The sequence below is a fragment of the Vipera ursinii genome (assembly GCF_947247035.1).
Source record: "Vipera ursinii genome assembly, contig: SUPER_3_unloc_1, whole genome shotgun sequence".
In the NCBI taxonomy this organism is placed as follows: Eukaryota; Metazoa; Chordata; class Lepidosauria; order Squamata; family Viperidae; genus Vipera; species Vipera ursinii.
Window position 1 is genome coordinate 79,249 of NW_028148452.1, and position 26,161 is coordinate 105,409.

The 26,161-nt window shown below is 45.1% G+C and overlaps 1 protein-coding gene across 1 annotated transcript in view; it reads right to left on the reverse strand.

The window, feature by feature from the left end:
* ADGRB1 (adhesion G protein-coupled receptor B1) overlaps positions 1 to 26,161 on the reverse strand; it is a gene marked incomplete at its 5' end in the record, with an annotated part of 259,043 nt that overhangs the window by 67,495 nt on the left and 165,387 nt on the right. The window contains one exon of the mRNA XM_083379962.1: positions 25,110 to 25,290. Within this exon, the coding sequence (XP_083236088.1) occupies positions 25,110 to 25,290 (181 nt within the window). The remainder of the gene's footprint in view (positions 1 to 25,109; positions 25,291 to 26,161) is intronic.

The window sequence follows — 26,161 nt, forward strand, 5'->3', positions numbered from 1 at the left end:
GATCAAGTGTGACTGGGGGAAAAACACACCACACGTCCTGGTAGGCTTTAAAGAGTAGCCACATCACACAGTTTTAATAATTTATTTATTTTTTTTAAAAAAAATGTCTTAGCTTCTTAATTAAATAGCCAGGCAGGCAAAGGAGAAGACACTTCCGGAGAGAAATTTGCAGAAGGAGAATGATTGGAAGGATGGGGTGTGTGTTTCCACCTCCAAAGCACTTGAGGGCAGGATAATAAACAACGGGTAGGAGTTCATTGAAGAGAGATCCAACTTGGAAATAAGGAAGAATTTTTCTGACACAGAGAATTAATCAGTGGGACAGCTTGGGTTCCGGAGTGATGGGTGCTCCATCGCTGGAGGCTTAAGGAGAGGTTGGACAGCTATTTGTCTGGGATGCTACAAGGACTCCTTCCTTCGGCAAAAGGTTGGGTTTGAAGACCTCCAAGCACCATGATTCTATCATTCTAAGGTTCTTAGGTTCTAGGCTTCCAGGATTCCATGACTCTGTGATTCCATGATTCCAGGGCTCAAGGGTTTTATGGTTCTAGGATTCCATGATTCTTTGATTCGGTGACTCTATGATTCATTCTATCTATCTATCTATCTATCTATCTATCTATCTATCTATCTATCTATCATCTATCAATAATAATAATAATAATAATAATAATAATAATAATAATAATAATAATAATAATAATAATAATAATAATAATAATAATAATAATGTTGGAAGGGACATTGGAGGTCATCTAGTCCAACCCCCTGCTCAGGCAGGAAACCCTATACCATTTTGGACAAATGGCTGTCCAGTCTCTTCTTAAAAACTTCCAGTGTTGGAGCATTCACCACCTCTGGAGGCAGGTTTTGTTCCATTGGTTAATCTATCTATCTATCTATCTATCTATCTATCTATCTATCTATCTATCCATCCATCTATCTATCTATCTATCTATCTATCTATCTATCTATCTATCATCTATCTATCTATCTATCTATCTATCCATCATCTATCTATCTATCTATCTATCTATCTATCTATCTATCTATCTATCATCTATCTATCTATCTATCTATCTATCTATCCATCATCTATCTATCTATCTATCTATCTATCTATCTATCTATCTATCCATCCATCCATCCATCTATCTATCTATCTATCTATCTATCTATCTATCTATCTATCTATCATCTATCTATCTATCTATCTATCTATCTATCCATCATCTATCTATCTATCTATCTATCTATCTATCTATCTATCTATCATCTATCTATCTATCTATCTATCTATCCATCATCTATCTATCTATCTATCTATCTATCTATCTATCTATCCATCCATCCATCCATCCATCCATCCATCTATCTATCTATCTATCTATCTATCTATCTATCTATCTATCTATCTATCTATCTATCTATCTATCATTTATCTATCTATCTATCTATCATCTATCTATCTATCTATCTATTTATCTATCCATCATCTATCTATCTATCTATCTATCTATCTATCTATCTATCTATCTATCTATCTATCTATCTATCTAATCTGTCTGTCTGTCTATCTATCTGTCATCATAAATATGAATCAGTTGCCAAGCATTCAAATTCTGACCATGTGATCACGGGGTCGTTAAGTGTGAAAAACAGTCTCCTTTTTTCAGTGCTGTTGTAACTTTGAATGGTCACTAAATGAACTGTTGTAAGTCGAGAACTACCTGCATTTAGAATGCAAAGGTAAAAGCAAGTGCCTTTAAAAAAAATAAAAGAATTAAAAACCCAGGCATCTCCACAGGAACAGATGTATGAGGAACATATTGTGGATACGAGCAAAGAAGAGTTAGCAGAAGGATGAGACACGGAAGAGGAGGCAGCAGAGGAGATGCACCTTTGCAGAGATGGGCTGTGCTCGGTCATAGGGATGAGGAGGCCACCGCCGGAAGAGGGACCGATTGCAGCGGAATTGTCCAGAGAGCCTCCGAGTGGCCCTGGAGAATAACGGAAGGATTGCTTCCTACTGAGTAAGGAAAGACCGCAACAGGAATGTAAGGCAGCCAAAAAAAGAAAAAGCTTGGCCCAAGAGTCTAAGAGAGAATCCCTAAATGGTCACTGTTAATCAGGGAGGGAGGGAGGGAGGCAGGCAGGAAGGGAGGATGGGAGGAAGGGAGGGAGGAAGGAAGGAAATGAAGGTATGAGAGGGAGAGAGGGAGGAAGGAAAGGAAGGAAGGAAATGAAGAAAGGGTGAGGGAGGGAGGGAGGGAGGGAGGGAGGGAGGAAGGAAGGAAGGAAAGAAGGAAGGAAGGAAGGAAGGAAGGAAGGAAGGAAGGAAGGAAGGAAGGAAGGAAGGAAGGGAGACAAAAGAAGAGAGGGAGGGAGGGAGGGAGGAAGGAAGGAAGGGAGAGACGAAGGAAGAGAGGGAGGGAGGAAGGAAGGAAGGAAGGAAGGAAGGAAGGAAGGAAGGAAGGAAGGAGGGAAGGAAGGAAATGTGTGGGTGAGAGGGAGGGAAGGAAGGAAATGTCGACTCCCCTCCGCCCTGTGCGCGCCCACAGAGAGGGCCTCCTCAGGGTGCCTCCTGTCAAGGAATGTCGACTGGTGGCCCCCAGGGGGAGGGCCTTCTCTGTGGGTGCTCCGGCGTTATGGAACCAACTGCCGGTTGAGCTCCGGACGGCATCAGACCTCCGATCCTTCTGTCGCGGGTTGAAGACCCATTTATTTGAACTAGCGGGTCTGGCTGATGGGGGTACATGGGTTTTTATAGGCTTGTTTTATTATTCTTGTTTTAACTTGGGCATTGATTTAATTGTCTTTTAATTTTTGTATTGTCATTTATATTTATGGCCTGTGAACTGCCCTGAGTCCCTTTGGGAGAAGGGCGGTATAGAAATCTCAATAAATTAAATTAAATTAAATTAAATTAAATGAAGGTATGGGAGGGAGGGAGGGAGGGAGGGAGGAAGGAAGGGAGGGAGGGAAAGGTATGGGGGGGGAAGAAGGAAAGAAAATTTGTGGATGAGAGGGAGGGAGGGGGAAAGGAAGGAAGCGAAAGTATGGGAGGGAGGGAGGAAGGAAGGAAAAATAGGTATTGGAAAGAGGGAGGAAGGGAAAAGATAGGAACAGCCCTGCAGTTGTGTGTTCCAATGCTCTCCACCCCGAAAACAATGTTGATAGCACACTCTTGCAGGAGCCTGATGGAAATTTTTCATATTTCATGAAAGCACCGGGAGCTACACTATTCACAGAGGAGCACAAAGATTTACAACATCAGACCAGAGAGTCACTACTAGAACATGAGCTGGCAACGTTAACTTGGGAGTTAATGAAGATGGTGGATCGCAGATATTGGAACGGGGTTTGGGGGGGGGAAAGTGATTTTTTGGGGGAGGAAACTTAGAGCGATATTAAATAGGATTCCTTGCCTTGGGAAACTAAAGGAGAAACGAAGCTCAAGATTTCCATATTAAAAAGCCCAACTGCAAGCAGTTTTAATAATAATAATAATAATAATAATAATAATAATAATAATAATAATAATAATAATAAAAGTAATAATAATAATAGTAATAATAATAATAATAGTAATAGTAATAATTTTATTTGTATACTGCCCTTCTCCCGAAGGACTCAGGGCGGTGAACAGGGCAATACATATAAAAGTACAGGAATACAAAAACTAAAAAAGAATTAAACAAGATGCCCAAGTTAAAACAGTAGATTAAAATACATTTAAAATAACAATAAAACCTAAAATATAATTTTTTTTAATTTGTTTTTAACTTTTGTATCTTGTTTTTTTTAATCACCCTGTAAACCGCCCTGAGTCCTTCGGGAAAGGGCGGTATATAAATGTAATAAAATAATAATAAATAATAATAATAATAAACCCATCCCCCATCAGGCCAGGCCGGCTTGTTCGAACAAATAAGTCTTCAGATCGCGTCGGAAGGAGCGAAGGTCGGGCGGTGAAGAAATGGAAATAGGTGAAGAAATGGAAGACTGCAGAAGGAAGCTAGCAAGGGGAATGGGGACCACTCGCCACGGCCAACTCACCGTTGCCAACTTAACACGGGACAAATTGTCATGGGACAATTCAAGCAAGGCAAAAGTTCAATTAATTTCAACAGAACTGTGGCCAATAGTAACAAAAGGGAGAAAGGCAAAGCAGAGATACAGGACTTACAATACATTGCGACGAAAACATGGTCACAATAATAAAAGTCACTGAATGAAACGATGAATGTGGTGCTGAATTGTCCCACAGCGAGTTGTCCTGTAGCGACTTGATTCCGACGAATGGTCCTAGGCCCACCAGGGCGCGTTTGCTCAAAAGCTCAGTGAAAACTTAAAAACAGTTCAAGCCAGACCAAAAAGACACAGCAAGGAGGTGTAAACATGCCAGAAAGATGCTACAAACGGAGAAATACAATCGAGATCACGCGAGGTATCGGTACCGCTTTATAAAACCCTAGTGAGGCCACACCTGGAATACGGCAACCAGTTTTGGTGACCATATCACAAAAAAGACGTTGAGAGTTTGGAAAAAATTCAGAGAAGAGCAACTAAGATGTTTGAAGTTACAATGCCACCGAAAAAGAGAGACTTGCAACCAATTCTCACACTTACGACCTGTGCACCATCTCCATGGTCACATAATCAAAACAACAGTGATTCACTAATAAGGCCACACCTGGAATACTGTAGCCAATTTTGGCCACCATATCACAAAAAAGATGTTGAGAGTTTGGAAAAAGTGCAAAGAAGAGCAACTAAGATGATCGAAGGCCTGGAGACTAAAACATACGAAGAACGGCGGCAGGACTTGGGTTTGGCTAGTCTAAAGAAAAAAAAACAGGGACGACATGAGAGAAGCGTTCCAATATTTGAGGGGGTGCCACAAAGAAGAAGAGGGGGTCAAGTTATTCTCCAAAGCACCAGAGGGAAGGATGAGAAAGAATGGTTGGAAACTAGTCAAGGAGAGAAGCAACCTGGAACTAAGGAGAAACTTTCTGACAGTGAGGACAATTAACCAGTGGAACAACCTGCCTCCAGAAGCTGTGAATGCTCCATCACTGGAGGTTATTAAAGAACAAGAAAGGTGGGGATGAACGTCCAAGAAAGAAAGAAATCATAAATAAATGATGAACAGTGAGCAGATACAGAGCCTTCAGAGGTTGTGGGTGCTCCGTCACTGGAGGTTTTTAAGAAGAGACTAGACCACAGGTCTGCAACCCGCGGCTCCGGAGCCGCATGTGGCTCCCAGTCCTCTGCCATGTGCAGTCCAAAAAAAAAAAAAGTGGGACTAAAAAAGTTCAACCAATCAATTCAAATATGCAGGGTAGGTGCATATCTCGCCTTGGCTCCACTCTTCAGTCAAACCCTGTTCTGTGCATGCACGCATGTATGCGCATGTGCACACATTTTTTGTGGCTCCCAGCTTTTCCTTTTGTGAGGGAACCGGTTCCGAGTGGCTCTTTCACTGTTTCAGGTTGCTGACCCCTGGACTAGACAGTCACTTGTCTGAAATGGTATAGATTCTCCTGCTTGAGCAGGGGGCTGGACTAGAAGATCTCCAAGGTCCCTTCCAGTTCTATTCTATTCTATTCTATTCTATTCTATTCTATTCTATTCTATTCTATTCTATTCTATTCTATTCTATTCTATTCTATTCTATTCTATTCTATTCTATTCTATTCTATTCTATTCTATTCTATTCTCTCTTCTATCTTCTCTTCTCTTCTCTTCTCTTCTCTTCTCTTCTCTTCTCTTCTCTTCTCTTCTCTTCTCTTCTCGTCTCGTCTAGTCTAGTCTAGTCTAGTCTAGTCCAATCCATATTTTCTTTTCTTTTCTTTTCTTTTCTTTTCTTTTCTTTTCTTTTCTTTTCTTTTCTTTTCCTTTCCTTTCTTTTCTTTTCTTTTCTTTTCTTTTCTTTTCTTTTCTTTTCTTTTCTTTATCTAGTCTAGTCTAGTCTAGTCTAGTGTAGTCTAGTCTAGTCTAGTCTAATTTATTTCTCACAACCATGTCTCATAAGATAAGGTAAAAACAACAACAAAAACAGACATTTTTCCCACACAGGTTCAAAAATAAAGGAAGTGGAATTAAGTAGCATAAGAGCTGATCAGTTAAGACACTAAAATGCTAACCGCGATACAAAGAACTATTCAACTCCTATATTGGTTCAATCTTCTGTAACAAGAGAGTATGCTTTTCAACAGGCCATTGTGAAGATCAGCACAAAGGGAAAACATTGAAAGTCCAAACTGACAGAAACACAGTAGGGAATATTTCTTTACTTTGAATAGATTTAAATCTCAGAATCTTACTTTTTAAAAAAAGACACTTAATAGATTGTGGGAACGTTATCAACATAACATATCTTGACTTCAGTAAAACATTGTTTTAACGGAGGTCTTCTAGTCCAACCCCCTGCTCAACCATTTATACCATTTATACCTATACCATTTCAGATCGGAGGTTATCCAGTCTTTTCTTAAAGACCTCCAGTGAGGCAAGCACCCAGCGATGCCCTCGCCGTGATGTCCCGTTGCCTGGAGGCGGTCCAGGTCTGGATGGGGAGAAACAGGCTTCGTCTCAATCCTGCCAAGACTGAGTGGCTGTGCATATCGGCATCTCGGGTTAACCAGACCATTCCACCTTTAATGATGGCGGGTGAGGTGTTACCCCCCCCCCCCCGTTGATAGGGTTCGCAACTTGGGTGTCCTCCTTGACTCCCAGCTCAATTTTGAAGACCATATAGGAGCCGTGACCAGGGGGGCTTTTGCCCAGGTTTGCCTGGTGCGCCAGTTGCGACCCTATCTGGACCAAGATGCCCTACGCACAGTCACTCATGCGCTCGTGACCTCCCGTTTAGACTACTGCAACGCTCTCTACATGGGGCTGCCCTTGAGGACCACTCGGAGGCTTCAGCTGGTGCAGAATGTGGCCGCGCGAGTTGTGATGGGGGTTTCCCGATACTCCCATGTAACACCTCTACTCCGCGAGCTGCATTGGCTCCCGGTTGCCCTCCGGGTGAGATTCAAGGTGCTGGTGATGACCTATAAAGCCCTTAATTTTATTTTAACCTGTATTATTGTACTGTTTTAATTTGCCCTGTAAACCACCCTGAGTCCCTCGGGAAAAGGGTGGTATATAAATTGAAATAAATAAATAAATAAATAAATAAATAAATAAATAAATAAATAAATAAATAATAAATGGCTTGGGTCCGGGATATCTGAGAGAACACCTGCTGCCAGCATCAAGTTCCCTTCGTCCAGTGCGCTCCCACAGGGAGGGTCTCCTCAGGGTGCCGCCGGTAAAAGATTGCCGGTGGATAACACCCAGGGGGAGGGCCTTCTCAGTGGGGGCGCCTGCCCTCTGGAACCAGCTGCCTGCGGAGCTTAGGACTGCCCCCAACCTCCGTTCATTCCGCCGGGACCTGAAGACCTGGCTCTTCGAGCTCTCTGGCCCAGGCTGAGAATTTTAATTTTAATTTTAATTGGGGTTTTTACTTTTTTCAGGGATTGATGTAATTTTTAAAAATTGTTTTTAACTTTTGTATTTCTTGTTTTAAATACCCTGTAAACTGCCCTGAGTCCTTTGGGAAAGGGTGGTATATAAATCCAATAAAATAAATAAAATAAAATAAAATAAATAACTTCTGGTGGCAAGCCATTCCACTGGCTAATTTTCCTCACTGTTAGGAAGTTTCTGCTTAATTCAAAGTGGCTTCTCTCCTTGATTACTTTCCAACCATTGTTTCTTCTGGTGCTTTGGAAAATAAGTTAACCCCCCCTTCTTTGTGGCAGCCCCTCAGATACTGGAAATTCATTCATTCATTCATTCATTCATTCATTCATTCATTCATTCATTCATTCATTCATTCATTCACTTTATACAGCTGCCCATCCCACATACACGACTCTCTACAGCCCACCATGAAACCAGGTTAAAAACATCACAACAAAACTGTAAATAACATATACAGCAACTGAGATAAAATCAACCAACACAATTTCCTCTCCCCCTGGGCTGTGGAAGGTGCCGGGTGTATAACCACTGTGAGAGAGTGGTTAAGAGTTAAGAGCTCCATCTTTTCCGTCCTAGAGGTGAGAGCTCTAGGCGGTATCTCTTTCCCCGGCTGTATATCTCAGGCTGCTCCCCGGTTCTGACCGTTGTGAGAGAACGGGGATTGTCCCGGGGTTACCCTGCTCTAGTGGCAGAAGAGCTGGGTTTGCAGTCTGGATACTCCCCTTCCATTTTTAAGATCCTCCCTTTTTTATTTATTCGATCTGGGGCTGTTTTTTGCTGTATTACCCAATTTTACCATGGCTTTGAGGTACTCCAGCACGGTTTTACTCGCTCTCAGAGGTGCCCCCCCATCCTGGGAGCGTCCCGCCTTACCTTTTAATTTACCTCTTGATGACGGGTCCGACTGTTGGGACCCTGAGAGATGGCCGGGCAGAAACAGGGGCCTAAGATATAAATTTAACAAGAGGCCCCTGATTACTTTTTTAGCTAAATTTTTTGTAGGGTTAGGGAGGGGGGAAGGTTGTGGTTGGTTGGAGAGGGGGGGCACTCTGCCAACTGCTGTTCAGACCAGGCCTAGTAGAGATCGCGTTGAGAGGGAGCCGGGGTCGGTCATCTCTGGAGCTCTGGAGTGGGTCGTGGGAATGCCAATTCCCACGACGATAGGGAATGGCTGCAGGTGTAAGATCAGAGGGCCGTATCGACCTCCGGGAGGGCCTCTCCGCTATCTGCAAGCGGTGAGGCGCTCCGACCCTCTGCCTTCGACCCAAGGCTCTGGGAGCGGGGATGCGCAGCCACCTGAGCTCCGACTGGTGTACCTAAATGCCAGGTCTGTTGCTAATAAGGCTCCCCTCGTCCGGGATTTAGTCGAGGGTGAGCAAGCGGACCTGGCTTGCATTACGGAAACCTGGTTGGGCCCAGAGGGTGGTATCCCCCTGGTGGATCTCTGCCCACCAGGCTTCCGGGTGCTACACCGGCCTCGGACTCAGGGTAGGGGTGGGGGAGTGGCTGTAGTTATGAGGGAGACCTTATGTCCGCAGGAGGCCACCGTTCCTCAGATAGTCGGGTGTGAATCTCTCTTATTGAGGTTTGGTCCTAGGGCGCAGTTGGGCTTGCTGCTCGCGTACCTTTCGCCTAGTCGCGTAGCAGCAGCCCTGCCTGAGCTTCTTGATATCCTCTCAGGGCTGGTGATTGAGTTTCCTAAACTAATGGTTTTGGGAGACTTCAATCTACCATCCCTGGGAGGAGTATCTGAGTTAGCTCGGGAGTTCATGGCTTCCATGACGGCCATGGACCTGACGCAGGTAATTTATGGACCAACCCATGAGGGAGGCCACACCCTTGACTTGGTTTTCTTATCTGGTCGGTGGTTAGATGATCTTGGTGGGGGCTCCCCAATTGTTATGCCCCTATCATGGACCGATCATCATCTCCTGCGGCTGGTCTTCCATTTTGCCACTCCCCACCGTGGGGTTGTTGAGCCAACTAGATGGTTCCGCCCCAGGCGCTTAATGGACCCTGAGAGGTTTCAGGCAGCGCTGGGGGCTCCACCTGCCTCCCCAGCTCACAGCTCGGCGGATGCCTTAGTGGAGGCCTGGGAAAGGACGGCCACGGAGGCACTTGACCGAGTTGTACCCTTGCGGCCCCTGACCCGGCGCAGATCCCAATGGGCTCCATGGTTTTCCGCGGAGCTCCGGGAGATGAAGCGTCGGAGACGGGGCCTAGAGAGCGTCTGGAGGTCCACCCGATCTGAATCCGACCGATTGCGACTAAGAACCCATATTAGGTCTTATCTCGCTGTGATGAGGGTAGCGAGATCTAACTATTTCGCTGCCCTCATCGCGTCCGCAGATAATCGCCCGGCCACCCTGTTTAGGGTGACCCGCTCCCTCCTCAACCAGGAGGTCAGTGAGGATCCCTTGCAGGGGCGTGCCGAGGAATTTAGTCAACATCTGTCGGACAAAATCGCTCGGATTCGGACCGGTTTGGACTCCGACTGGGCAGTATCGGACGATCAGGACACGAGTGATCTTGTCGATGTCATCTGGGAGGAGTTTGATCCTGTGACTCCGGAGGAAGTGGACAGGATCATGGGGAGGCTGAGCTCCACCACATGTTTATTGGACCCGTGCCCTTCCTGGCTGGTTTATGCAGCCCGGGAGGGGACACGAGGCTGGTTCCAGGCGGTTATAGCTGCTTCTTTGAGTGAGGGCAGTTTTCCCGCCGCCTTGAAGGAGGCGGTGGTGAGACCTCTCCTCAAGAAGCCTACCTTGGATCCGGCTGTTTTGAATAACTTTCATCCGGTCTCCAACCTTCGCTTCCTTGTGAAGGTTGTTGAGAGTGTGGTGGCGCATCAGCTCCCTCTGGTCCTGGATGAAGCGGATTATCTAGACCCGTACCAATCGGGCTTCAGGCCTGGGTACAGCACGGAGACGGCATTGGTCGCGCTGGTGAATGATCTCTGGAGGGCTCGAGACAGAGAATACTCCTCTGTTCTAGTCCTATTAGACCTCTCAGCGGCTTTCGATACCATCGACCATGGTATCTTGCTGCGGCGTCTCAGGGGATTGGGAGTGGGAGGCACGGTTCTTCAGTGGTTCTCCTCCTATCTCCTGGGACGTTCGCAGTCGGTGTTGACGGGGGGGCAGAGGTCGACCGCGAGGCCTCTCGTTTGTGGAGTCCCTCAGGGGTCGGTCCTCTCGCCCCTTCTGTTCAACATCTACATGAAACCGCTGGGTGAGATCATTCGTGGTTTTGGAGTTGGGTATCATCAGTATGCTGATGATACCCAACTTTTCATTTCGACCCCAAACCACCCCAGTGATGCCCTCGACGTGATGTCCCAGTGCCTGGAGGCGGTCCGGGTCTGGATGGGGAGGAACAGGCTTCGTCTCAACCCCGACAAGACGGAGTGGCTGTGCGTACCGGCATCCCGGGATATTCAGGATATCCCACCCCTCATTATGGGGGGTGAGTCATTACCTCCTGTAGATAGGGCTCGCAACTTGGGAGTCCTCCTAGATTCACAGCTCTCTTTAGAAGACCATATTGTAGCTGTAACTAGGGGGGCGTTCGCCCAGGTTCGCCTGGTGCGCCAGTTGCGGCCCTATCTAGACCGGGATGCCTTGCGCACGGTCACTCATGCGCTCGTGACCTCTCGTCTTGATTACTGCAACGCTCTCTACATGGGGCTACCCTTGAAGACCACTCGGAGGCTCCAGCTGGCACAGAATGCAGCCGCGAGAGTTGTGTCGGGGGTCTCCCGATACTCCCATGTTACACCTTTGCTCCGCGAGCTGCATTGGTTGCCAGTTGTCTTCCGGGTGAGGTTCAAGGTGTTGGTAATGACCTACAAAGCCCTCCATGGCATGGGTCCAGAATACCTTGGGGAGCACCTGCAGCCGGCGTCAACTTCCCTCCGCCCAGTACGCTCCCACAGAGAGGGCCTCCTCAGGGTGCCGCCGGTCAAAGAATGCCGATTGGTGGCCCCCAGGGGGAGAGCGTTCTCTGTGGGTGCTCCGGATTTATGGAACCATCTTCCGGTAGAGCTCCGGATGGCGCCCGACCTCCGCTCCTTCCGGCGCGACCTTAAAACCCATCTCTTTAAGGAAGCGGGCCTGGCCTGATGGGATGGGGTGGGTTTGTTATTATGACTTTAATTTTAAATTTGTACTATGGGCATTGTTTAATCATGTTTTAATAATTTTAACTTTTGTATCTGTCTTTTACGTATTGCCCTGTTAACCGCCCTGAGTCTCTTGAGAGAAGGGCGGTATATAAATTAAATAAATAAATAAAATAAAATAAATAAATTAATTAATGTACCACACACTCTGGATCTTTAGCTCTGAACCAGAATCAGGTTTTAAAGTTTCGTGGGAGGTCAGTAAGTTCTTCTTTGAGAAACTCGCCAGTGATATTCTAATTAGCAAGCTGCATTCTAATTAGTGACCACATACAGTAGCTGGCTTGAAAATTGAGTTTATTAATAGTTCCTCACTGGACCAGAAAGAGGTGCTGAATGGAATGAAACAAGGTAAGAGTTCTTAACCAATCTTCTTCATGAATTAATGACTTGTATAAATGACTTAACAACTTGTATCAACCACTACAGAACATACGCAGTAGACTGGATGGGATAATTGATCCACTGGAAGGCAGAAATAAGAATTTATTGAGACATGACGTAATAATGTAATAATCAATAGTTGAGAATTATTGAGGTAAATCGGGTTAGGGTTCCAAGAAATATAGGATTTTCATGGAGTAGAAGCTTGATCTGACTAAGAGACCAAGACATGTCAGCAGATGTTTAGCCTCAAGGAGAGAAGATGGATGAGGATGTGAAAACGCTACTCAGACACCCGAAAAGATGTCATGTGGAAGATGATCAGAGTTCTCTCTAGAAGACAAGATGCAGAAGAACAGGATGAATTCCACCCAAGAGAAGATTGGAAGAAATTCTCACATTGTTCCATAAACAAGACAGAGATCCAGATGCCTATTTCAGATGCCTCCAGAAGTTGTGAATACTCCAATACTGGAAGGTCTTAAGAACAGATTGGTCAACCATTTGTCTGCAATGGTATAGGTTTTCCTGCCTGAGCAGGGGGTTGGACTATATGACCTCCAAGGTCCCTTCCAGCTCTATTCTATTCTATTCTATTCTATTCTATTCTATTCTATTCTATTCTATTCTATTCTATTCTATTCTATTCTATTCTATTCTATTCTATTCTATTCTATTCTATTCTATTCTATTCCTAATTCTAATTCTAATTCTAATTCTATTCTATTCTATTCTATTCTATTCTATTCTATTCTATTCTATTCTATTCTATTCTATTCTATTCTATTCTATTCTATTCTATTCTATTCCATTCTAGAAGAAATGTTTTAAGAAATTGGAAGTGTTAGCAAGGACAGTACTAAGATTGCCTTGTTTTCTGCTCCTTATTCTAACACAGACATGTCAAACACAAGGCCCGGGGGCCAGATCCGGCCTGCGAAGTGGTTTCATGTGGCCCGCGAAGCCATCCTGGAAACAGTGAGGGAACGGCCCCCACTGCCTTTGCCTTGGCCCAGAGACCCTCCTTCTGCCAGAGACCCTCAGATCTGTCCCACTCCTGCCCAGGACCACATAGGCACCCTTGATGCAAATAATGTAGAGCTGGCCATGCCCACCCAGCAGGCCACACCCACCCTGGCCATACCCACCCGGCCCCCTGAGGGCAACCGCAATGCTTATGCGGCCCTCAATGAAATTGAGTTTGACACCCCTGTAATCTAACAATAAGAGTCATACACCTAACTTCCCAAATAATCAGTCACTAGGATAGTTCTCCACCAAGATTATACACCAGCAGAAGAGAGAAGACCTTCAGATATACAACTGCTGAAGTGAAAATCTTCTTTCCCGAAAACATCTGGATTGAGTTTGGGGATGGTTGAGAAGTTGGTGGTGTACGCCAGGGGTGTTCAACCTTGCCAAGTTTAAGAGTTGTGGACTTCAGCTCATTTCAGCTCACTTCAGAATTCTGGGAGTTGACGTCCACAAAACGTAAAGTTGCCAAGTTGGGAACCCTAGTGTACTCCATGGGGCTGGATAGTGGACTTAAAAATGTCCTTCATATTCTGGCAGGTGACAGTTGCTCGATGCCAGAAAAGGAAGAGACTGTGCAAAGAGAGATGGCAGCTTGTGTTTATCCTGAGAAATGTCATGAACAGTAAAATGTGGCCCGTTAGCCAAATAACACGCAGTGTAATTTGCCTGTTATAAAAAGAGCAAGAGAACTCAAAGAGTAGGGTTGTAACATGTCATACACAAATGGCAGCTTTAGGAGATCTTTTGCCGAAAGAGGGAGCTGAGCTATTGCCAGAATAAACTAGAAATTTCGACTTTTAACATCAAGCCAGCAACTGTTGGAAAAGTGTGACATAAATAAGGAGGCCGAGCAGATGTCATTTTGATCTTCAACATCAATGCAATACAAGAAGCCTCAGATGGCAGAGGCATTTTGCTAACTTTATTTGGCCTCAGCAACAAAGTAAGACCAGAATAAGTGAATGACAGAGTTGGAAGGGACCGTGGAGGTCTTCTAGTCCAACCCACTGCTCAAGCAGGAGACCCTATACCATTCCAGACAAGTGGCTGTCCAATCTCTTCTCCAAATAATCCAGCACTGGAGCATTCACAGCTTGCGGAGACAAGCCATTCCACTGATTAATTGTTCTACCGGGAAATTCCTCTTTAGTTCTAGGTTTTTAAGAAGAGACTTGACAGCCATTTGTCTGAAATGGTATAGGGCAGGGGTGTGTGTGTTCAAACTTGGCCCTTTTTATGACTTGTGGACTTCAGCTCCCAGAATTTCTCAGCCAGACATGCTGGCTGAGGAATTCTGGGAGTTGAAGTCTACAAGTCATAAAAGGGCCAAGTCTGAAGACCCCTGGTATAGGGTTTCCTGCCAGGGTAGGGGGTTGGACTTGAAGACCTCCAAGGTCCTTTCCAATGTTTGTTATTCTGTTCTCTATCTCTGTCTCTGTCTTGTCTCTGTCTGTCTGTCTCTGTCTCTGTCTCTGTCTCTGTCTCTCTCTCTCTCTCTTTCTCTCTCTCTCTTTCTCTCTCTCTCTCTATCTATCTATCTATCTATCTATCTATCTATCTATCTACCATGTCTGTCTGTCTGTCTATCTATCTATCTATCTATCTATCTATCTATCTATCTATCTATCTATCTATCTATCTATCTATCATCTATCTATCTATCTATCTATCTATCTATCTATCTATCTATCTATCTATCTACTGTGTCTATCTGTCTATCTATCTACTGTGTCTGTCTATCTACTGTGTCTATCTATCTATCTATCTATCTATCTATCTATCTATCTATCTATCTATCTATCTATCGTGTCTATCTGTCTATCTACTGTGTCTGTCTATCTACTGTGTCTATCTATCTATCTATCTATCTATCTATCTATCTATCTATCTATCTATATCTGCTGTGTCTGTCTGTCTATCTATCTATCTATCTATCATCTATCTATCTATCTATCTATCTATCTATCTATCTATCTATCTATATCTGCTGTGTCTGTCTGTCTGTCTGTCTATCTATCTATCTATCTATCTATCTATCTATCTATCTATCTATCTATCTATCATCTATCTATCTACTGTGTCTATCTATCTATCTATCTATCTATCTATCTATCTATCTATCTATCTATCTATCTATCTATATCTACTGTGTCTGTCTGTCTGTCTGTCTATGTATGTATGTGTCTGTCTGTCTGTCTGTCTATCTATCTATCTATCTATCTATCTATCTATCTATCTATCTATCTATCTTCTCTCTCTCTCTTTCTCACTCTCCCTCCCTCTCTAGAAAAAAGAATCCCCTCCTAATAGCATAGAAAGAGATGGATCTGAAGTTTTAAATATGGTTGTCATGCTTTGTAATTCTGCTTCCAGTTCTGATCACTACAATACAAAAACGATGCTGAGGTTCTAGAAAGAGATTAAAGAGAAGAGCATCAAAGAGCATCTGTTATTTCGTTACATCTCTCCTAATTTCCCTAATAATTATCTCCCTCCCCCCCCCAAAAAAAAAACCCCACTACCCTGATAAATGCTATTTTTGATCGGAGAACTTCAGGGCAAGATTCAGAAACTCAGAAATAAACCGGGTTGTTGGTTTTTTTTCACAGTTTGTTCACTGTGGGAGGAGAAGGGTGTGAACAGTCCAATATCAGGAGGGGTCCGCTAGCAGCTTTTCTGACTAAGAAATTATATTCAGAGGCATCAGCTGTAGCTCACCAACACTTATGCCTTTTAATAAAAGTTGCCAATTGGGAAAAAAGGTGTTGCATGATTGCTCCAGACCATTTGTTTAAGAATTTCTGATTCAAGGGGAAAGATAGATTGGCTATGGAGACTGGACGTATTGTATTCAATAAATCAGTAATTGATAAGTGATAGTTTAAAGTAACAAACTGGAATATTTCATTCGGGCCGAATTAGGGTTAATATTTGAGATGACTGGGGGATCGAAGCCGTGGTAAATTTTGTATGAGTCGATTACAAGAAGAGTTCATTAACAGAGGGTTTTTGCAATTTTAACTTTGTCTTTCTCTTCTTACTGTTCACCATTTGTATTACTTTCCTATTTTTACACAACTGGACTTAACTGTATTCAATCAGCAATTAAAGAAGCAAAATTAGATATTTGATCCAGGACCAATTAGGGTTAGTATTTGGGATGATTGGGGATTTAAAGGTAAAGGTAAAGGTTCCCCCGCACATGCGTGCTAGTCGTTTCCGACTCTAGGGGCCGGTGCTCATCTCCGTTTCAAAGCCGAAGAGCCAGCGCTTGTCCGAGGACGTCTCCGTGGTCATGTGGCCGGCATGACTAAACGCCAAAGGCGCACGGAATGCTGTTACCTTCCCACCGGAGTGGTCCCTATTTTTCTACTTGCATTTTTGCATGCTTTCGAACTGCTAGGTTGGCAGAAGCTGGGACGAGTAACAGGCACTCACTCTGCTATCCGGCACTCGGGATTCAAACTGCTGACCTTCTGATCGACAAGCTCAGCGTCCGAACCCACTGAGCCACTGCATCCCTTTTGATTTAAGCCATGGTAAATTGGGTGTGAGTTGGCTGCAATAAGAGTTTGTTAACAGAGGATTTTGCAGTTTTAACTTTCTTTGTCTTTCTCTTATTACTGTTCACAGGTTGTTTTTTTTACTACTTTCACATTTTTACATAACATGTTCCTTGCTATTGTTTTTTTTTCTGTTAACCACTTTGTTATGACTATAATTTAGAGATGACAGGCTAACCATTTTTAAGTACATTTAGTAGTTTAACAGCTTAACATTCTTTCAGCCTTTTTCACTGGGGGTGGAAAACCAAAATTGCTGTATTATACTAATCAGCATTCAACTAGGAAGGATGTTGTGTGTGTTCATGTTAGTTTTCTTTTTTAAAGACCATTTTTTCCCTTAATGTCTTTTTTGGTGTGTGTGTGTGTGTGTGTGTGTGTGTGTGTGTAATATTTTGCCGTTTTGTATTTTAATCATAGAATAAACTAAAAATGTTTGTTGCAAGAGAAGAATTTCTAATTTGAAAAGAATTCTAATGGCTACGGATCCTATATCAGCATTCAAAGGCATTATAAACTCTCTTTTCTAAAGTTGGGCTTCCTCTCCCGGCTCAATGAGAATACGGAAACTGGGAATCGTTGCTTGCATCACATGCCTGGTTGTGTGAAACAGGATGGGCAGCGAAGGGCATGAAAGTAAAAATGGGGGATTCCCAGCATGCTGGGTGCTGTGGAGGAGGGCTGGGTGCAGCCAGTTTTCTAGCATATTGGGTTCAAAATGGCTTATGTGCTGGAAAAGCACAGCTACAAAACCAGAAATGGGCTACAGGCAGTCGTGGTTTAGCGACCGTGCCCAGGAATTGCGGAGCAGGTGTCTAAATGAAGTCAGAGGCGCCGACAGGAATTTGTAGTTTTATATAAATAACTATATTTTACAACAATCTTTGCAGCAAACAAGACAGTCAGGGGAAACGGGAGCATCCTGAGGTAAATCACAGGGCATACAGAGGACACAAAAAGGCGGGAAAAAAGGAATCTCCCCCTCCACACGCACAGCAACCAATCACAGCACAGATTGCCTCACACAGGAGGCAGCACTTTGGTACCAAACAACCAAAACTGTGTGTTCTGGCTCACTGCACAATCCCACTGCTTCAGCTCCTAAATTTAAATATCTTAATAGCCGGCTTCATTTAGCAACTGTCCGAATGCACAAGGTTGAAAAAAAAAATATCTTTGTGACCAAATCCTCACATTTACAATTTTCACAAGGCTGGAAAGCTGAAGGAAGATAGCAAGCCCAGTTGTGGTTTCACTTAGTGACTGCTTTGTATAGTGACTGAAATGCTGGTCCCGAGTGTAGCTAACGAGGATGATCTGTATTTGGGATCCTTCTAGGTGTCAAGACTACATAAAAATGGGCTGTGAAGGATATGTAGCTGACTTTGTGCCAATCACCAGGAGACGGTGAATTCTAGTTGCACCTTAGACATGAAGGCCATATGGGTGACTTTAGGCCTGTCATCAGGAGACAGTGAGTTGTAGTCCCACCCTCAGCATGAAAGCTGACTGGGTGACTTTAGGCCCATCACCAGGAGACAGTGAGTTCTAGTCCCGCCTCAGGCATGAAAGCTGACCTGGTGACTTTAGGCCCATCATCAGGAGACAGTGAGTTCTAGTCCCGCCTCAGGCATGAAAGCTGACCTGGTGACTTTAGGCCCATCACCAGGAGACAGTGAGTTCTAGTCCTGCCTTAGGCATGAAAGCTGACCTGGTGACTTTAGGCCCATCACCAGGAGACAGTGAGTTCTAGTCCCGCCTCAGGCATGAAAGCTGACTGGGTGAGTTTGAGCAAGTTCCTCTCCCTCAGCTCAGCCCACCTCACAGAATTATTATTGTGGACAAAACTGAAGGAGGAAGAAGTATGAGCTAACTTTGAGTTATTTATAGAAAATAGTAAATGTGGGATAAAAAAATAAAAATGTAAACACTGATGTTCCATCTAACCTGGGCAATAAATGAGGTTTATGGTCAAGGCAGATGCACTTATTCATTGGTTCAAGTTTAGCTGCCACCCAACTCCTGACTGACTTTATGTGGCTCACAAAACAACACAACATGAAAAATAACCATCTCCATAAAACAATAAACAGATGGCAGATCTGGGCAAAGGCATTAAACAAATGCCACACACACAGCAGAACCTCCCACCACCCTTACTCAGAGCTTGGGAGAAGATACAGGTGTTGAAAGTTCTCCAGAACATCATCAGTTCTGGAGTCACTCAGACAAAAGCCAGTAAAATTGTGATTTAAAGTCCCCGATTTACAACTATTTGTTTAGTGACTGTTTGAAGTTACAATGCCACTGAAATACATAGACTTGCAACCATTTTTCACACTTACGACCTGTGCACCATCTCCATGGTCACATAATCAAAACAGCAGTGATTCACTAATAAGGCCACACCTGGAATACTGTAGCCAATTTTGGCCACCATATCACAAAAAAGACGTTGAGAGTTTGGAAAAAGTGCAAAGAAGAGCAACTAAGATGATCGAAGGCCTGGAGACTAAAACATACGAAGAACGGCTACGTGACTTGGGTTTGGCTAGTCTAAAGAAAAGAAGAAATAGGGGAGACATGATAGCAGCATTCCAGTATTTGATGGGCTGCCACAAAGAAGAGGGGGTCACATTATTCTCCAAAGCACCAGAAGGCAAGACAGGAAACAATGGTTGGAAAAATGATCAAGGAGAGAAGCAACCTGGAATTAAGGAGAAACTTCCTGACAGTGAGGACAATCAACCAGTGGAACAGCTTGCCTCCAGAAATCGTGGGCGCTCCATCACTGGAGGTTTTTAAGAAGAGACTGGATAGTCATTTGTTTGAAATAGTATAGGTTCTCCTGCTTGAGCAGGGGGCTGGACTAGAAGACCTCCAAGGTCCCTTCCAGCTCTATTCTATTTTATTCCTATTTCCATTCCATATTCTATTCTATTCTATTCTATTCTATTCTATTCTATTCTATTCTATTCTATTCTATTCTATTCTATTCTATTCTATTCTATTCTATTCTATTCTATTCTATTCTATTCTATTCTATTCTATTCTATTCCTATTTCCATATTCTATTCTATTCTATTCTATTCTATTCTATTCTATTCTATTCTATTCTATTCTATTCTATTCTATTCTATTCTATTCTATTCTATTCTATTCTATCCCACATCCCAAATCCCACATCTTCTCTTCTCTTCTCTTCTCTTCTCTTCTCTTCTCTTCTCTTCTCTTCTCTTCTCTTCTCTTCTCTTCTCTTCTCTTCTCTTCTCTTCTCTTCACAAATGTTGCAAGAGAGGTAGTACAGATGGTCCTCAGCTTAACGACCACCATGGAGTCTGAAATTTCTGTCGCTTGGTGAGACATTTGTTTATTGATTTTTTTTTGCCCCGTTTTATGAAACTTTCTTGCTACCGTTGTTAAGCAAATCGCTGCAGTTGTTAAGTTAGTCACACGGTTGTTAAGTGAACCTGGCTTTCCCATTGACTCTGTTCATCAGAAGGTCGCAAAAGAGGATCCCGTCATAAATACGAATCAACTTCCGCACATCACGTGACCATGGGGCATGCTTCAGCGGCCATACAGTAGGTGTGAAAAACGGTCATAAGTCAATTTTTTAGTGCCGTTGTAACTTCAAACAGACACGAAATAAACTGTTGTAGGCCTGTAAAATGTGGCAAAACTCACCTAACAATTGTCTCAATCAACAACAAGAATTTTCGGCTCAATTGTGGCGATAAGTCAAAGATTACCTGTAACCCCGTTTCGCAGATTTTATCGGACCACATTTCTGTCTGCACCTATTTCAAAATATTGGGCAAATCATCTCTATCCAAAAAATTCTGTCCCAGGAGGGTCATTTGCATCCACTTTAACAAATAATTTCACATTGTCTGCAGCCACCCAGGTTATATAGGCAGTCCTTGACTTATAATCATTCATTTAGTGACCATCCAAAGTTACAATGGCGTTGGAAAAAAAAAAGGGGGTTTACGATCACTCGTTGCATCCATAATCATTGCACCCATCCCTGTGTTTAGGTGAATCGAATTTTGGGTGGTTACCCACTTTGAATGGCTGCTAAACGAATTGTTATAATTCGAGGAGTCCCTGTAATGACAAATGACAACAGCTGCAACCAAAAATGCAATGGGCATTGGGGGTGTACTGGACACTTTATCCCAACTGCTCCATGCGACGGAAGGTTCACGCAGATTGAGAAAACTCATAATTATGCTTCAGATAGCAATCAGCAAATAAGAAGGCATGGGATAAAACAGGGGTGTCAAACTCAATTTCATTGAGGGCCGCATCGGCATTGCGGTTGCCCTCAGGGGGCCGGGTGGGTATGGCCAGGGTGGGTGTGGCCTACTGGGTGGGTGTGGCCTGGGTGGGTGTGGCCTACTGGGTGGGCGTGGCCAGCTCCACATCGTTCGCATCAAGGGTGCCTATGGGTTCCTGGGAAGGAGTGGGACAGATCTGAGGGTCTCTGGCAGAAGGAGGGTCTCTGGGCCAGGGCCAAGGCAGTGGGGGCTGTTCCCTCACTGTTTCCAGGATGGCTTTGCGGGCCACATGAAACCACTTTGTGGGCTGGATCCGGCCCCCGGGCCTTGTGTTTGACATGTCTGGGATAAAACAAGCAGAATGCCTTCGATCAAGAGAAAAAAAAAGTCTTACATTTACACAGGACAAACCAAAGGCACAAATACAGACTGGGCGAGACCTGGCTCAAAACAGCAACTGTGAGAGGGACCTTGGAGTCCTAGTGGACCATCACTTGACCACGAGCCAGCAGTGTGCAGTAGCAGCCAGAAAAGCTAATGCAAACCTGGGTTGTGTAAACAGAGGCACAGAATCAAGATCACGCAAAGTATTAGTACCGCTTTATAAAACCCTAGTGAGGCCACACCTGGAATACTGCAACCAGTTTTGGTCACCCTATCACAAAAAAGATGTTGAGAGTTTGGAAAAAATTCAGAGAGGAGCAACTAAGATGATCAAAGGCCTGGAGAGCAAAACATACGAAGAACAGTGGCAGGACTTGGGTTTGGCTAGTCTAAAGAAAAGAAGAAATAGGGGAGACACGATAGCAGCGTTCCAGTATCTGAGGGGCTGCCACAAAGAAGAAGAAGGGGTCACGTTATTCTCCAAAGCACCAGAAATAAAGACGAGAAACAGTGGTTGGAAACTGACCAAAGAGAGAAGCAACCTGGAACTAAGGAGAAACTTCCTGACAGCGAGGACAATTAACCAGTGGAACATCTTGCCACCGGAGGTTGTGGGTGCTCCATCACTGGAGGTTATTAAAGAACAAGAAAGGTGGGGATGAACATCCAAGAAAGAAAGAAATCATAAATAAATGATCAACAGTGAGCAGATACAGAGCCTTCAGAAATCGTGGGCGCTCCATCACTGGAGGTTTTTAAGAAGAGGCTAGACAATCACCTGTCTGAAATGGTCTAGGGTCTCCTGCTTGAGCAGGCGGCTGGACTAGAAGACCTCCAAGGTCCCATCCAGTTCTATTCTATTCTAAAACTGGTGATTGAATATAAGTAGTTCTTCCTATTCTCTCTCCTCTATACCCTTTTTATATTTTTAAATTATACAATTTCCAAAAGTTTGGAGTCGGCAGACGTTGGGGTCCTGCAAGATACGGTCAAAGAAGTCAAGATGGCACTCATGATGATGAGTTCAAAACTCACTGCAGATTTTTAAGAAGAGACTGGACAGCCACCTGTCTGAAATGGTCTAGGGTCTCCTTCCCGAGCAGGGGGTTGGACTAGAAGACCTCCAAGGTCCCTTCCAACTCTGTTATTCTGTTATTCTTCCCGTTTATGCCCATCAACGTTTTTTGTCCAAACTTGCTGGACTTGAAGGAGACTTATCATAAGTAAACCTTAAATGACCCACAACAAACCAGCTTCAACCTGAACCTTGGTTTCCTGCAACAAATCATTGTTAAGAGAAGCCACACTTTGTCTCAGTTCAGGCAACACCACCAGTTCTGGCATGTAACAAGAAGAGATAGAGAGAAAGAGAAACAAACTTCCCAAGTTTGGGAAGTGGATGGAGAACAGAGGAACAATCTAAGCGATAGATGGATCATCGCTTATTCCTGCAATGATAAGCCAGGGTTTAGATGGACCAAGATGAAAAAGAAATACGATTGAGGAGGTGGGAGCTGTAGCTTAAATTGTCCTGATGCCTTCTTGAAGTGTGGAGGCCTCCAAACAATTGGGAGTTCTTGGCGGGCGTCAACTTGGTGAAGATGGACATGAAGAATGAAGGGCAGGGGAAAAAAAAACATTGACTTAGAGATCACTTGGATCATGACCAACTGATGACCAAGTTGACAAAACCTTGCTTACTTAGATAACGGTCACCTCTCTCCCTCCTTCCCCTCCAAGAAATGGGATAAGGGAGCAACTTTGTGGCCTTGGATGATGTGACGGTTCCCACTGTGGACAACCATCTTGTCCACAGATCTTCTCCTGCCCCAATTCTTTAGACACCCTTGTACTTCGAAAGCCACTTCAGTGCAGATGTTTCCATGGCAACTAGTGGACCAAATACATTAGTGTTTCTAATATTAAACCCATCTCGGGAAACTTGCCTTTTACCAGGAAACTTCCACCCGCCCATCCCCACGATCTTCTCTTTACCCTTCCTGGTTGGGGAGAAGAAATGGAGAGGAGAACCTCTGAAGAACTTCCGGGAGATCCAGCCAGAAGGATGGGAAAAAGCTGAGAAGCCACCCAAGCGATGTCGGATGGAGAGGGGCAATTTTTAACTTGACCCAGAACAAGCAGCCGAGTTTGCTAAATCCAAAAACGAAGCTAACCTTTAGAAGAACAAACCAACCGACCAACCCAAAAATCCATATCTACCTTCCTTCACCCAAACTTCTGATTTTGACAAAGCCAGTTTTTAACCATTCCGTTTCTAAAACCTAGGAAGAAGGGCTGCGGGATTTGGGGTTTGGCTAGTCTGCAGAGTATAGGGGTGACATGATAGCAGCCTTCCAGTATTTGAGGGGCTGCCCCAAAGAAGAGGGGGTGAAATTATTCTCCAAAGCATCTGAAGGCAGGACGAGAAACAATGGTTGGAAACCGACCAAGGAGAGAAGCAACCTGGAATTAAGGAGAAAGTTCCTGACAGTGAGGACAATTAACCAGTGGAACTGCTTGCCTCCAGAAATCGTGGCTGCTCCATCACTGGAGGTTTTTAAGAAGAGACTGGATGGTCACTTGTCCGAGATGGTTTAGGTTCTCCTGCTTGAGCAGGGGGGGTGGACTAGGAGACCTCCAAGGTCCCTTCCAGATTCTATTCTATTGTAATATTCTCGAATAATAGACTGCCTCAACTTTCTACCCAGCTTCCCACCATTCCTGGAAAGACACATCTGGGCAAAATCTACATCCACACCCCTTCCTCGAAACTTCTCTTCTTTGGGGCCAGGTGAAAGCTTACACCTCACCCCCGACCCCCCCCACCCCCCCCAAAATGGTGTTAGAGGGTGAAGAAGGCACCCAGGCCTTAAGAGACCTCCAAAAGTATCTCAAGAGTGTTGGAGCCAAATTGGGAAGTTGAAGCTGGACGCCGGCCAGCTGGCGGAGAAGGAGTTAAAACTCCCAGAATTCCTTCAAAAACGACCAAAGAGGCCACCTCCAGCCTTCAACCTGTCTGCTGCAAATCTGAAAAGCCAGGCCTGGATACCTGAAGCCCCTCCGAGCATCTCAGCGTTGCCTGACCCCATTTGCAATCCCCCCCCACATACACACACCAAGCAAAGCCACCCCCCACCCACCCCACCCACCCCTTCTCCCAGGTGCCCAGGTCAAAAAGGCAGAGGCCGGGCCCCACCGAAGGGAAAAAAAAAAGTGTGACATTTTAATGCGGTCAGGATCCCCCGGTGATTATTCAGGTCACCGGTTCTGAAAAGAGAGCCGGGGGAAGCGGGTTTGGCCTCTCCTAGAGCCAACGCACCCCGCAAGGTGCAAGGTTGTGCAACGCTGCTGCCGCCGCCGCCAATGCACACAGCTGGGCGATGTGCGAGGCTGGCTTTTCTCTAGCTAAGCTGGGCACGCACAAAGTCACGGTCGCCCAAAAAACGCTAAGCTTTACGATGCGCCCACCAAGAGAGAGAGAGAGACACACACAGAGACACACACCCCAACTCTGCCACACGCAGGCGTGCACGGAGCGAGCTGGAAATGTCACAGGCTGGACTGTATTTCTTTTCTTTTCCTTTCCCCCTTCTTCCTTTTCTTTCTTCTTCTCCTCCTCCTCCACCTTTTGGGCAGAAGCCCAGGGTTTGTCTCCCGCTCTGGCTGGCTGGCTGGCTGGCTGGCTGGCTGGCAGAGATGCTCCTTTGGCGGGTGGGGCGGGAGGGGGGGGGAAAGACTTACCATGTCAGCAGCAATCTGGGCTAAGATGGCGAAGGTAGAGACTCGGTCACAGAAGCATTTGGTTCGGAAAGGATCCACAGGGACGGTTCGGCAACCCCTCCAAGACCAGGCGCCAAGCTGAGATGGAGAGAAGGAGGAGGAGGAGGAGGAGGAGGAGGTGGTGGTGATGGAGGAGGAGGGTCTGTGAAAGGAGGGAGGAGGGGGAAGCGAGTGCAGAGGGGGAGAGACAGACAGACAGAGAGAGAGAGAGAGAAAGAGAGACACGGGCACACACACGGGGGGAGAGAGAGAGAGAGAGAGAGAGAGAGAGAGAGAGAGAGAGAGAGAGAAGGGGACGACAGGAGGAGAAGAAAAAAAACAAGCATCACCAACACATTGCTGAAAGAAACATCGCAACCACAACCAGCCTCCCACCCCCTCCTGTGCCCACGACGTACGTGGCCCTCCCTTTCCCCCCCTCCTCACCAAGGCAGCCAGGAATGCATAAACAGCGGCAACCCCACCCCCCCCACACACACACAGACACATACACACTCAAAAGTGACTTTGAATCTACCTGGACCTCACTCCGATTCCTCCCGACCTTCTCCTGCTGCTCAGCCAGGAGTTGGCACCCCAAAGGCCTTCATTGGGGCCTCAGGCCCCTTCCAGCCTGGCTGTTTGCTTTGGAGAGGAGACCACCGGGAGATCTCCGGAAGCCAAGAAGGCAAGAGAGGCCAATTTAGGAGGCAATGCTGGACTTGGGTTTTGTTTTTCGAGGCTTCACGTCAAAGGTCCCGTGCAGCTCCTAGCAACTGTATACACACACACACACCTGAGGGCGAGGCACACAATTTCCCCAGCTGCAAGTCCTCACCAACCCCGGTTTCTTCTCCTCTTCTCTCCAAAGGCTGCTCCTTTGCAGCCACAGTCTCGTGCGACTCTTTTCATTGTGGCATTTGTCACACCAAGCCCACCCCCTCCCCTCTTAGCATGACACATCACCCTCTGTCACAAACCACGACTCTCCCCGGCGCACAACAATCCACCCCAACGTCCACGTGGCGTGCAAA